The sequence below is a fragment of the Arabidopsis thaliana genome, chromosome 3, assembly GCF_000001735.4.
Source record: "Arabidopsis thaliana chromosome 3, partial sequence".
NCBI classification, from domain to species: domain Eukaryota; kingdom Viridiplantae; phylum Streptophyta; class Magnoliopsida; order Brassicales; family Brassicaceae; genus Arabidopsis; species Arabidopsis thaliana.
Genome location: NC_003074.8, coordinates 11,593,869 through 11,608,176, shown reverse-complemented (window position 1 = coordinate 11,608,176; position 14,308 = coordinate 11,593,869). Strand labels below are relative to the sequence as shown.

General features: G+C 35.6%; 2 protein-coding genes and 4 pseudogenes across 6 annotated transcripts; all 6 read left to right on the top strand.

Annotated features, from left to right (window-relative positions):
* Positions 1 to 1,478: 1,478 nt before the first annotated feature.
* Positions 1,479 to 4,150, top strand: AT3G29767 (annotated as a pseudogene; the record flags this gene model as incomplete). Its single annotated transcript has 1 exon — positions 1,479 to 4,150.
* A 202-nt stretch (positions 4,151 to 4,352) lies between these two features.
* Positions 4,353 to 6,149, top strand: AT3G29788 (annotated as a pseudogene). The gene is made up of 3 exons: positions 4,353 to 4,433; positions 4,467 to 4,689; positions 5,696 to 6,149.
* A 15-nt stretch (positions 6,150 to 6,164) lies between these two features.
* On the top strand, positions 6,165 to 6,491 carry AT3G29764 (annotated as a pseudogene). The gene has a single exon.
* A 1,864-nt stretch (positions 6,492 to 8,355) lies between these two features.
* On the top strand, positions 8,356 to 10,772 carry AT3G29766 (annotated as a pseudogene; the record flags this gene model as incomplete). Its single annotated transcript has 1 exon — positions 8,356 to 10,772.
* A 327-nt stretch (positions 10,773 to 11,099) lies between these two features.
* On the top strand, positions 11,100 to 12,710 carry AT3G29765 (General transcription factor 2-related zinc finger protein; the record flags this gene model as incomplete). The annotated part of the gene is made up of 1 exon (NM_113901.1): positions 11,100 to 12,710. One exon carries the CDS (start codon positions 11,100 to 11,102, stop codon positions 12,708 to 12,710), a length of 1,611 nt encoding a protein of 536 aa, NP_189621.1.
* A 25-nt stretch (positions 12,711 to 12,735) lies between these two features.
* Positions 12,736 to 14,253, top strand: AT3G29763 (General transcription factor 2-related zinc finger protein; the record flags this gene model as incomplete). Its single annotated transcript, NM_113900.1, has 1 exon — positions 12,736 to 14,253. The coding sequence occupies one exon, from the start codon at positions 12,736 to 12,738 to the stop codon at positions 14,251 to 14,253; it is 1,518 nt and encodes a 505-aa protein (NP_189620.1).
* Positions 14,254 to 14,308: the final 55 nt, after the last annotated feature.

Genomic DNA, 14,308 nt, shown 5'->3' with positions numbered 1-14,308 from the left:
ATTACTCTATGATATAACTCTGTTTTTACTGATTTTTTCTATGTTTTAGATTTAGGATTTTGAGTATTTTTGTTAGTTCTCGAGTCTTTTTAGAGTATTTTCAGGTCTTCCATGCAGTGGGACAACAATGGAGTTGAGGAGACATTTTGGAGCAAAAGCTAAGGAGAAGGAAGCTAAGGACGATTTCAGTTCCAGATTCAGTGAGGGTGTCAATCGACACACTTCTGGCGTCGATCGACACCAGTTTCAGCCCAGAAAAGTCCATGACGCTTTCAAGTTTACAGAAGTGGAAATTGCCCCAAAAGATTTCCCTATTTGCATTATTAGTCCTTGGTCGTTTTATAGGGCATATATATAGTTTTAGAGGTCATTGTTTAGACCTATCAAGTTCTTTTCATCCCTATTTTCAGAGAGACATAAGCTATTCATCTCTATTCTCAGAGATTCATCCAGTTTTCAATATAGTGAAGAGATCCTTTCATACTCTTATCTTATTTGCCGTGTTTATGCTTTCTTACTCAATTATGTTATTTGTTTCAATCAATATGACTGAGTAGTTTGCTTGTTAGGAATAAGGTTTCTCATTAGGGATTCATATGGTTTAGTAGATTGCTCCCTTTGCTAGGTTACCTGTAGAATTCTTCATCTTTGATTATTCTTAATGCTAGATTTAGAGTAATTAACTAGATCTTGAATCCAGACAATAGATATACCCGTCATAGGTATCTGTAGTTGGATCTATTATTTGATGAGCCTAGTTTATAGGTGTGTAATAAGAATTGGCCTATCTACTAAGGCGAACAATTGAACTCGTTTAGAATGCATGTTTAAGTTAAAGATCTCTCTACTTCTCCGGTTATTCTTAGCTATAAGCATAGGGAGTTTTGCGGAACGCCACCGGTTATTACATGATTAGAGTTTGAGTTTAAGAATGGTTCGATAACAACCTAGTTATCATTAGATCTACTAACCAATAGTTTTCTGAGAATACCCTATTCCTAACTCTTTATTTCATCGTTTACAACCAATCAATATGCTGTCTTTTTACTTTATTTACTTTTTATTTTAATCATTCCTTGCTAGCCTAATCTTGACATTGAATTCATTGTGTGAACAAAAGGACTTTGAGGAAATTCGACCCTTAAATACTGCAACCGATCTCTTATTTGAGAGAATAGGGTTAAGGCAATTTGAACCATATCACTCTCCAAGTGGAAGATTTTTGAGTTGTGGAGACAAATCTTAAGCTATTTAGGGTGTATAGAATGGACGTTGGTTTTATTCTATGAAGAAGGAACATTTGTTCCATTCTATGTGAACGTATGACTATATGGTTCCACTTTATGTAAACGTATGACAGTTATTGCTCTATTATATATGAACCTATGATGTTTAGGAAAAGTTTGAGTAAGTGTATTTTGGGTATTTTTGGCCCATGTGTGTGTTTACCTAAATTTTTCTTTTATATGTAATTGTAGCAGTCGCCTTTGTTGATATCAAAGTAGAGAGGTAGAGCTAAGGAAGTGTTTATATGTAATTCCAAAAGTTGACCTTTCTCCAAGTGGCTCAGAAACGTATCTTTACCCAACAGAAATTTGAAGTGGTCGAAGTTGATGGTTGCAAGAAGGTGGTTGTACCTAAGGAGGTGTTTGTAGGTGCAAAACCTTTGTGGGAAGATTTCATAATCCGAAAGTTCCTCAACACAAAAGATCCACATGTGGGAAAGATCCATATGATTGTGAATAAGATCTGGCGGCTTGGAGACAGATCTTCACTAATTGATGTTTTTGAAGTAAATGAATCAACAATCACGTTTCGTGTCCGAATTGGAAGTATGAGGCAACGAATACTACACAGGGGTATGTGGAATATTACGGACATTCCTATGATAGTATCTAAATGGACTCCATTTGCAGAAGAAGCTCAGCCTGCAATGAAATTGATTCCCCTGTGGGTTACCCTTTCCAACATTCCTCTGACCATGTTTACAGACAAAGGGCTTGAGTTCCTGGCAAGTGCAGTGGGAAAGCCAATTAGGCTTCATCCAAAAATAGAGTCATGTGTGAGTTTCGATGAAGCTCAACTATTAGTCGAAGCGGATCTTACTAAGGGATTACCTAAAGAGTGTGCCATTATGGGTGAGGAGGATGGAGAGTTGGATTCAGTTATCAATTACTCCTATCCATGGCTACCGCCGAGATGCACCTATTGTAAGAAATGGGGACATCTACACTCTACGTGTCTTTCTGCAGAAGCTCGAGATACTCAAGCTCCATCAAGTTCAGCACCTATCATGGTAGTTACAGAGGAAGTAAAGGAAACAACTCTATCACCACCCATCGCTCTTGAGAAGGAAAAGAGCCTTGCGACTACAGAAGATTTGACAACGGGTAAAGGCGTTGATGTAGACATAGAGAAAGAAGATGGTGGGGAATGGATCAAGCCTAACATGAATCGCAGCAGTTCAGGATTAAAAAAAAAAAAGAGTTCAAGCTATGGTGAAGTTTCGATTTTGTCCAACTCATATTCAGTTCTGGGAGAAAAGGCTGACACTGAGGAGGAAAATAAAACAGAGGAAGCAGGGGAAGCAGAGATTCCGTCTCGAGTTTCTGGTTCCGGTTTTGTTGATCAAGAAGTTCAAACTGGTACAGCTCAATCCCATGACGCTGTTTCAAAAAGCCGTGTATCCAAGGTTGAGCTGCCACCGCGACCATCTCTGCCACGCGGATCAAAGACTGCTCATAAAATTATTCCACAACATTCTGCTTCTTTCACTAGTGATCCCTCTAGAGATCAATCCAAGAAGCATCACTCCAAACATCATTAAATGTTGGGTTTCTTTTGGAATGTTCGTGGTCTAAACAAAACGTCAAAATATTCCATAATTCAAAAATGGATTTTTGAGAATACGTTCAAGTTTGGGTGTTTGTTAGAAATTCGGTTTAGTGAGAAGAAGGTGCAGATGTTGATGAATCAATTGTTTAAGGGATGGTCAGTTTTGACAAATTATGAACACAATAGCAGAGGTCGAATTTGGGTAGTTTGGCAAAGTCATGTTAGATTGAGCCCCTTCTATAAGTCTGCTCAATTAATTACTTGTTCGGTGAAGCTTGAGGAGCTCGATGACGAATTCTTTTGTTCCTTTGTCTATGCTTCTAATGGTGTAGAGGAACGCAAAGAACTATGGCAGGAGCTACGAGATCATTACGACTCTCCTATGTTTCAAAATAAACCATGGTTGATATTTGGAGACTTTAATGTCACTCTAGACTTGGCTGAGCATTCTCGAGTAGACACGAACCCTTTGGTTACAGGAGGGATGCGGGATTTTCAGAGCCTAGTCAACTATTGTTCACTCTCGGATATGGCGTCACAAGGACCTATTTACACTTGGTGTAACAAGAGGGAAAATGACTTAATTCTTAAGAAACTCGATAGAGTTATGGAGAATGATATGTGGCTGCAAGTCTTCCCGCATGCATATAATATTTTTGAGTCACGAGGTATTTCTGATCATCTTCGGTGCCGGATTATGCAAATAGAAGGAAATATGAGTAACGGTAATGGCGGAGGTCGGAAGCCTTTCAAATTTGTTAATGTCCTTACGGAGATGGAGGAGTTCTTACCGTTGGTCCAAAACCATTGGCAAGACACAGATGATTTGTTCCTATCGACTTCAACCTTATTTCGTTTCTCAAAGAAGCTAAAAAGCGCTTAAACCAAAGCTGTGTGTTTTGGCAAAAAACAGACTTGGAAACTTGGTAAAGAAATACAAAGAAGCGTATGACAATCTTTGTCTTTTGCAACAAGAAACTCATGCAAAACCTTCTCCTCTTGTGATGGCAGCAGAAAATGACGCTTACCAACGTTGGGACCCTGTAGCATAGCTGGAGGAGAAATATCTTAAACATAAATCGAAGCTCCATTGGCTAGACGTGGGTGACAGGAATAACAAAGTATTTCATCGAGCAGCAATGATCCGTGAGTCTACAAATGGTATCAAGGAAATTTTGTGTCAAGATGGTAGATTGGTTGTGGGAGAGGATGAGAAACAAGCCGAAGCAGAGCGTCAATTTAGAGATTTCATGCAGTTTATTCCGAGTGATTTTGAGGGTTCGTCGGTGGAGTAACCAATCAAACTTTAATATTTGTACATGTCAGAAAACTAAATTAAAATTAATCCAACCCAATTTCTTTTTAAACTAAACTTTCAATGTTATAATAAATTTTACATTAGCCCAGCCCAAATTGTTTAAAAGCTATTTTTCCAATGTTATTACATGGGTCTATACTTTCTATATTTTGTTTTGTTAACCTGTTTCGTTTCAAACTATTGTTTAACCTGTATTGAAATGATCGAAGAAGAGAAAGACTCGTTCTTAAAACTCGTTGATGTTCATCGAAATTTGAATTCGTCGAATCAAATCGACTCTGTTTGGGGATTTAATCTCACGAAATTCATGAAGATGCAATCGAAATCGTCATCGTCTGAGGCAATTTGGTGGAAGAAGACTCATCGAGCTTACAACGATTCGTCGTCGTTGAATAACTCGACCGAACACATGGCTCAGTAGTGGGTTTCGACGTGACTGAGTTGGATCCTGAAAACTCGCTACCCGGGTTTGTGGATGACGTTCCGATAAGCTTGAGAAGATGGGTGTGTTACCCAATGCTGCTAGGTCGAGTAAGGCCATGTTCGTTTCACCAGTCAGATGGATCATCTGGATGGAGATGAGTTTTGATGTTCGTTTGATGCCAAAAACGGTTCATTCAGATGATCCATCCAAATGAATCATCTGGATGAGTTTTAAAATTTAGACTTAATTTTGAAACTCATTTGGCTGAACTAAATTGGATTATTTGGATGGAGATGATTCAGTCCAAAACAAAAAATGACAAAATACCCTAATTATTTCAATTGATTATTTAGATGTATTTTTTAGATAAACAACAAATAGACTTAAATCTTATTTTACAATTATTTTTAAAAAAATAAAATAAAAAATTTCGATAGAACCGCAGTATCGAATTTTTCCGTTAAAACAGTAAAATTCCGTTTTCCGCCAAAACCGTAAAATTCTGTTTTCCCGCCCAAACCGCAAACTCACGTTTTCCCGCCAAAACCGTAAAATCGTGTTTTTCCGTCAAAATCGCAAAATCATGTTTTTCCGTCAAAACCGCAAAATCATGTTTTCCAGCCAAAACCGCAAAATCACGTTTTCCCGCCAAAACGTAAAATCACGTTTTCTCGCGAAAAACGTAAAATCACGTTTTTCCGCCAAAAACGTAAAATTTTGTTTTCCGCCAAAACCGTAAAATCGAGTTTTTCCGTCAAAACTGTAAAATCACGTTCTCCCGCCAAAAACATAAAATAAATTTATAAATATAAAAAACTAATATTTGAAATTTATTTACTTTTAAATATATTTTAGATTAAAAATTAAAATTAATATGTTTACAGGTAATAATAAAAATATAATTAGATGAAAGCATGGGTATTTTAGGTATTTGTATTATTACAAAACATTTGGATGGAGATAGAGATAAGCAAACGAACAACATCTCATTCGGATAGTCCAGTCAAATGAACCGACTAAAAATGAAACGAACAAGAGTCGAATGAATCATTCAGATGGACATGTTGAATAGATGAGTTGGATGGATCTGTCAAATGGAGAAACGAACAAAGCCTAAGACGCAATTTCAAACACATTATGCTCGTGGACCCTAAAACCTCCTTGTTCCTCAGTGACCCGTTAACCCGGATTCGTAATCGGATCCCCGAATCAGTCCTCTTCTTCTCTAAACACAGTGGCAAGAAAAGCTCTGATGTTATTCCGGTGATTTTGATCGATGGAGCTAAAGGAATCAGGAGATTATCGAGCTCGATGCACACTGAGATTGTGAGAGCGACGATTTAGCTGCAGCATAAGAAGAAAAACTCGGTTACGGAATCGGTTGTGTTGAGTCAACTCGTTGGGAATGTTCACATGACGAAGAATTTTGAAGTGGTTACGAGTGAGTCGGTGGCTTCGTTGATAAAGAATCATGATATAATACAAAGAGGTGGTGGTAATAGTAATCATATAATTTATATTATGGCGATTATTATGAAACGTATTTGTCATGAAACCAAAATTGTTAAATAATATAGACTAGCAAGTGTCAAGAAACAAAAATAATATAGACTAGCAAGTGTCATGAAACCAAAATTGTTATCATTTCTCTGTTTCGTAATTTTTTTTCACATTTTATTTTATGTATACTAGGCATATAACTAAACAAACCTACTTTCTTACGATTACGAGGTCCATTCGAATATGAAATTCAATCCTGAAAATACAGCATCCCACTTTTTTTATTACTCAAGGTTTCGATATATTTTGAAATCGAGAAATTTTTACTGGGGGCAGGGACGGAGCCAATGAAGAATTATAGGGGTCAAATGACCCTAGTGAACTTTTGGAAAATAATAAAATTTTTATTAAAAACTATTTATTGACCCCAGTCAAACAAAAATATTGACCCCTATGAATGATTTGTTGAGGTACAAGTAAAACAAAACCCAATAAAATTTTGTGAATTATAAATACAAAAGCCTAATAATTTTATTGAATTATACTAATGTTAGGTCCAATAAAAATCTGTCAAAATTAAGAAAGTAAAAAACCTAAATAATTGAACATGTGTCGTGGTAGCCAAAAACAGTTTAGCTTCTTCCTCTTTTGTTTTTTTATACAATCATCACATCCTTGAAAATCAGATTAAGGCTCGAGACTATAGATTTCAAGGTAAACTCTTTTATATATATATATATATATATATATGTTTTATATAAAGTTTAATTAACTATCAACCAATTTCAATTTGATCACTTAAGCAAAATTTGTTTGTGATTAATTTAGTTTTTGGTGTTGTTATTCTGTCAAAAATTGAAAACTCAATTCGTCATTATTCATGAGTTTTCTTTGTAACGTTAGTCGTCAATATACTGTTTTCTTCTTAATTTTTGATGTAGTTTGTTTTAGTTTCTAATTTAATCTCACAGTAATTTTTACTAATGACAAAAATTAAAGTTGTCATGAATCATGATAAGGCCACGGAGAAAACAATTTTTATATTTGATTTAAGTTTTAACTCATGATTTTTATATTGTTTCTTATTTTTGTATGTAGGCAAGGCAACAACAAAAATAATGTATCGGTTTCTGAAAAGAAAATCTCCGCCACCACCTGATATTAATTTAAATGAATTGCCAAGTGATCCCGCAAAGAGAAAAAGCATTCTAAGTTATCATCCTAATCAAAGAGATGAGGTACGACGTGAATATTTGATTAGGGGACCTTGTCAACCTCGTGGTCATAAGTTTAAACAAATAGCAATTGGAAAGGTGTTACGCCGTTTTAATCCAAAATGGTTTGATTTGTATGGTGATTGGTTGGAGTATAGTGTGGAGAAAGAAAAAGCTTTTTGCTTGTATTGTTACTTATTCAGAGATCAAGCTGGAAATCAAGGAGGGAGTGATAGCTTTCTATCAACTAGTTTTTGTAGTTGGAATAAGGCTGATAGGTTGGACCAACATGTGGGATTGGATGTGAATAGTTTTCACAATAATGCGAAAAGAAAATGTGAGGATTTGATGAGACAAGGTCAGTCCATCAAGCATGCTCTCCATCAGGGACGGAGCCAATGAAGAATTATAGGGGTCAAATGACCCCAGTGAACTTTTGAAAAATAATAGAATTTTTATTAAAAAACTATTTATTGACCCCAGTCAAACAAAAATATTGACCCCTATGAATGATTTGTTGAGGTACAAGTAAAACAAAGCCCAATAAAATTTTGTGAATTATAAATACAAAAGCCCAATAATTTTATTGAATTATACTAATGTTAGGTTCAATAAAAATCTGTCAAAATTAAGAAAGTAAAAAACCTAAATAATTGAACATGTGTCGTGGTAGCCAAAAACAGTTTAGCTTCTTCCTCTTTTGTTTTTTTATACAATCATCACATCCTTGAAAATCAGATTAAGGCTCGAGACTATAGATTTCAAGGTAAACTCTTTTATATATATATATATATATATATTTTTTTTTATATAAAGTTTAATTAACTATTAACCAATTTCAATTTGATCACTTAAGCAAAATTTGTTTGTGATTAATTTAGTTTTTGGTGTTGTTATTCTGTCAAAAATTGAAAACTCAATTCGTCATTATTCATGAGTTTTCTTTGTAACGTTAGTCGTCAATATACTGTTTTCTTCTTAATTTTTGATGTAGTTTGTTTTAGTTTCTAATTTAATCTCACAGTAATTTTTACTAATGATAAAAATTAAAGTTGTCATGAATCATGATAAGGCCACGGAGAAAACAATTTTTATATTTGATTTAAGTTTTAACTCATGATTTTTATATTGTTTCTTATTTTTGTATGTAGGCAAGGCAACAACAAAAATAATGTATCGGTTTCTGAAAAGAAAATCTCCGCCACCACCTGATATTAATTTAAATGAATTGCCAAGAGATCCCGCAAAGAGAAAAAGCATTCTAAGTTATCATCCTAATCAAAGAGATGAGGTACGACGTGAATATTTGATTAGGGGACCTTGTCAACCTCGTGGTCATAAGTTTAAACAAATAGCAATTGGAAAGGTGTTACGCCGTTTTAATCCAAAATGGTTTGATTTGTATGGTGATTGGTTGGAGTATAGTGTGGAGAAAGAAAAAGCTTTTTGCTTGTATTGTTACTTATTCAGAGATCAAGCTGGAAATCAAGGAGGGAGTGATAGCTTTCTATCAACTGGTTTTTGTAGTTGGAATAAGGCTGATAGGTTGGACCAACATGTGGGATTGGATGTGAATAGTTTTCACAATAATGCGAAAAGAAAATGTGAGGATTTGATGAAACAAGGTCAGTCCATCAAGCATGCTCTCCATAAGCAAACCAATGTTGTGAAGAATGATTATCGAATCCGGTTGAATGCTTCCATTGATGTTTCTCGACACTTGTTACATCAAGGATTACCATTTCGTGGTCATGATGAATCAGAAGAGTCAACAAATAAGGGTAATTTTTTAGAGCTTTTGAAGTATACAGCTGGTCAGAATGAAGTTGTAAAGAAAGTTGTGTTGAAAAATGCTCCTAAAAATAACCAGATGACATCTCCACCAATTCAAAAAGATATTGTCCATTGCTTTTCAGAAGAGGTAACTAGATCTATTATTGAAGAAATGGATAATGATGTCTTTGGCTTGCTTGTAGATGAATCGGCTGATGCTTCAGATAAAGAGCAAATGGAAGTAGTTTTTCGCTTTGTTGATAAGTATGGGGTAGTTAAAGAAAGATTTATTGGTGTTATTCATGTGCAAGAGACATCTTCTTTATCTCTGAAAAGTGCTATTGATTCTTTGTTTGCTAAATATGGATTGAGTTTGAAAAAGCTGAGAGGGAAGGGATACGATGGAGCTAGCAACATGAAAGGAAAGTTCAATGAACTGAGATCATTGATTTTGAAAGAAAATAGCTCTGCATATTATGTGCATTGCTTCGCTCATCAACTACAATTGGTTGTCATGGCAGTTGCAAAAAAACATGTTGAAGTTGGAGAGTTTTTTGATATGATTTATGTTTTGCTAAATGTTGTTGGAGCTTCTTGCAAAAGAAAAGATAAGATCCGGGAAATCGATCGGCAAAAAGTGGAAGAAAAGATTAGCAATGGTGAAATTAAGACAGGAACTGGGTTGAACCAAGAACTTTCCCTTCAAAGACCTGGAAATACTCGTTGGGGTTCACATTATAAGACTTTGTTGCGTCTTGAGGAGTTGTTTTCATCTATAGTTATAGTTCTCGAGTATATCCAGGATGAAGGCACCGACACCACCAAAAGACAACAAGCATATGGTATTCTCAAGTATTTTCACACCTTTGATTTTGTTTTCTATCTGGAGTTGATGTTGCTTGTTATGGGACTCACTGATAGCTTATCAAAGGCTTTGCAAAGAAAAGATCAAGATATCTTAAATGCTATTTCATTGGTGAAAACTACTAAATGTCAGTTGCAAAAGGTTAGAGACGATGGATGGGATGCTTTTATGGCTGAAGTTAGTTCTTTTAGCGAGAAAAATAACACTGGAATACTTAAAATGGAGGAAGAATTTGTTGATTCTAGAAGACCAAGGAAAAAGACGGGTATAACCAACTTGCATCACTATAAGGTGGATTGTTTCTACACTGTCTTAGATATGCAACTTCAAGAGTTTAATGACCGCTTTGATGAGTTGAATTCTGAACTACTTATTTGCATGTCATCTTTGAGTCCAATAGATTCTTTTCGTCAGTTTGATAAGTCCATGCTCGAGAGATTGACCTAGTTTTATCCAGATGACTTTAGTTTTGTGGAGCGTAGATCTCTTGATCATCAACTTGAGATCTACCTTGATAATGTGAAAAACGATGAAAGGTTTACAGATTTAAAGCGTCTTGGTGATCTTGCTCGTGTGATGGTAGAGACAAGAAAGCATCTTTCACATCCTTTGGTATATCGTCTTCTAAAGCTATCTTTGATTCTTCCTGTTGCAACGGCAACAGTCGAAAGATGTATTTCCGCGATGAATTTTGTGAAGACTACATTGCGTAACCGTATCGGTGATGTGTTCTTAAGTGATTGTCTTGTTTGTTTTATTGAAAAGCAAGTACTTAACACTGTTACAAACGAATCGGTGATAAAACGATTCCAAGATATGAGTGAACGTAGAGTTCATCTTTAGAGTTTTTATTTGTAATGACATTGTTATGTTTATAGTAAAGTTTATCGTTTCGTTTAATTTTTTTTTGACCCCAGTGAGTCATTGTTCTGGCTCCGCCACTGCTCTCCATAAGCAAACCAATGTTGTGGAGAATGATTATCGAATCCGGTTGAATGCTTCCATTGATGTTTCTCGACACTTGTTACATCAAGGATTACCATTTCGTGGTCATGATGAATCAGAAGAGTCAACAAATAAGGGTAATTTTTAGAGCTTTTGAAGTATACAGCTGGTCAGAATGAAGTTGTAAAGAAAGTTGTGTTGAAAAATGCTCCTAAAAATAACCAGATGACATCTCCACCAATTCAAAAAGATATTGTCCATTGCTTTTCAGAAGAGGTAACTAGATCTATTATTGAAGAAATGGATAATGATGTCTTTGGCTTGCTTGTAGATGAATCGGCTGATGCTTCAGATAAAGAGCAAATGGCAGTAGTTTTTCGCTTCGTTGATAAGTATGGGGTAGTTAAAGAAAGATTTATTGGTGTTATTCATGTGCAAGAGACATCTTCTTTATCTCTGAAAAGTGCTATTGATTCTTTGTTTGCTAAATATGGATTGAGTTTGAAAAAGCTGAGAGGGAAGGGATACGATGGAGCTAGCAACATGAAAGGAAAGTTCAATGGACTAAGATCATTGATTTTGAAAGAAAATAGCTCTGCATATTATGTGCATTGCTTCGCTCATCAACTACAATTGGTTGTCATGGCAGTTGCAAAAAAACATGTTGAAGTTGGAGAGTTTTTTTATATGATTTCTGTTTTGCTAAATGTTGTTGGAGCTTCTTGCAAAAGAAAAGATAAGATCCGGGAAATCGATCGGCAAAAAGTGGAAGAAAAGATTAGCAATGGTGAAATTAAGACAGGAACTGGGTTGAACCAAGAACTTTCCCTTCAAAGACCTGGAAATACTCGTTGGGGTTCACATTATAAGACTTTGTTGCGTCTTGAGGAGTTGTTTTCATCTATAGTTATAGTTCTCGAGTATATCCAGGATGAAGGCACCGACACCACCAAAAGACAACAAGCATATGGTATTCTCAAGTATTTTCACACCTTTGATTTTGTTTTCTATCTGGAGTTGATGTTGCTTGTTATGGGACTCACTGATAGCTTATCAAAGGCTTTGCAAAGAAAAGATCAAGATATCTTAAATGCTATTTCATTGGTGAAAACTACTAAATGTCAGTTGCAAAAGGTTAGAGACGATGGATGGGATGCTTTTATGGCTGAAGTTAGTTCTTTTAGCGAGAAAACTAACACTGGAATGCTTAAAATGGAGGAAGAATTTGTTGATTCTAGAAGACCAAGGAAAAAGACCGGTATAACCAACTTGCATCACTATAAGGTGGATTGTTTCTACACTGTCTTAGATATGCAACTTCAAGAGTTTAATGACTGCTTTGATGAGTTGAATTCTGAACTACTTATTTGCATGTCATCTTTGAGTCCGATAGATTCTTTTCGTCAGTTTGATAAGTCCATGCTCGTGAGATTGACCGAGTTTTATCCAGATGACTTTAGTTTTGTGGAGCGTAGATCTCTTGATCATCAACTTGAGATCTACCTTGATAATGTGAAAAACGATGAAAGGTTTACAGATTTAGAGCATCTTGGTGATCTTGCTCGTGTGATGGTAGAGACAAGAAAGCATCTTTCACATCCTTTGGTATATCGTCTTCTAAAGCTATCTTTGATTCTTCCTGTTGCAACGGCAACTGTCGTAAGATGTTTTTCCGCGATGAATTTTGTGAAGACTACATTGCGTAACCGTTTCGGTGATGTGTTCTTAAGTGATTGTCTTGTTTGTTTTATTGAAAAGCAAGTACTTAACACTGTTACAAACGAATCGGTGATAAAACGATTCCAAGATATGAGTGAACGTAGAGTTCATCTTTAGAGTTTTTATTTGTAATGACATTTTTATGTTTATAGTAAAGTTTATCGTTTCGTTTAATTTTTTTTTGACCCCAGTGAGTCATTGTTCTGGCTCCGCCACTGCTCTCCATAAGCAAACCAATGTTGTGAAGAATGATTATCGAATCCGGTTGAATGCTTCCATTGATGTTTCTCGACACTTGTTACATCAAGGATTACCATTTCGTGGTCATGATGAATCAGAAGAGTCAACAAATAAGGGTAATTTTTTAGAGCTTTTGAAGTATATAGCTGGTCAGAATGAAGTTGTAAAGAAAGTTGTGTTGAAAAATGCTCCTAAAAATAACCAGATGACATCTCCACCAATTCAAAAAGATATTGTCCATTGCTTTTCAGAAGAGGTAACTAGATCTATTATTGAAGAAATGGATAATGATGTCTTTGGCTTGCTTGTAGATGAATCGGCTGATGCTTCAGATAAAGAGCAAATGGCAGTAGTTTTTCGCTTCGTTGATAAGTATGGGGTAGTTAAAGAAAGATTTATTGGTGTTATTCATGTGCAAGAGACATCTTCTTTATCTCTGAAAAGTGCTATTGATTCTTTGTTTGCTAAATATGGATTGAGTTTGAAAAAGCTGAGAGGGAAGGGATACGATGGAGCTAGCAACATGAAAGGAAAGTTCAATGGACTGAGATCATTGATTTTGAAAGAAAATAGCTCTGCATATTATGTGCATTGCTTCGCTCATCAACTACAATTGGTTGTCATGGCAGTTGCAAAAAAACATGTTGAAGTTGGAGAGTTTTTTTATATGATTTCTGTTTTGCTAAATGTTGTTGGAGCTTTTTGCAAAAGAAAAGATAAGATCCGGGAAATCGATCGGCAAAAAGTGGAAGAAAAGATTAGCAATGGTGAAATTAAGACAGGAACTAGGTTGAACCAAGAACTTTCCCTTCAAAGACCTGGAAATACTCGTTGGGGTTCACATTATAAGACTTTGTTGCGTCTTGAGGAGTTGTTTTCATCTATAGTTATAGTTCTCGAGTATATCCAGGATGAAGGCACCGACACCACCAAAAGACAACAAGCATATGGTATTCTCAAGTATTTTCACACCTTTGATTTTGTTTTCTATCTGGAGTTGATGTTGCTTGTTATGGGACTCAGTGATAGCTTATCAAAGGCTTGGCAAAGAAAAGATCAAGATATCTTAAATGCTATTTCATTGGTGAAAACTACTAAATGTCAGTTGCAAAAGGTTAGAGACGATGGATGGGATGCTTTTATGGCTGAAGTTAGTTCTTTTAGCGAGAAAACTAACATTGGAATGCTTAAAATGGAGGAAGAATTTGTTGATTCTAGAAGACCAAGGAAAAAGACCGGTATAACCAACTTGCATCACTATAAGGTGGATTGTTTCTACACTGTCTTAGATATGCAACTTCAAGAGTTTAATGACCGCTTTGATGAGTTGAATTCTGAACTACTTATTTGCATGTCATCTTTGAGTCCGATAGATTCTTTTCGTCAGTTTGATAAGTCCATGCTCGTGAGATTGACCTAGTTTTATCCAGATGACTTTAGTTTTGTGGAGCGTAGATCTCTTGATCATCAACTTG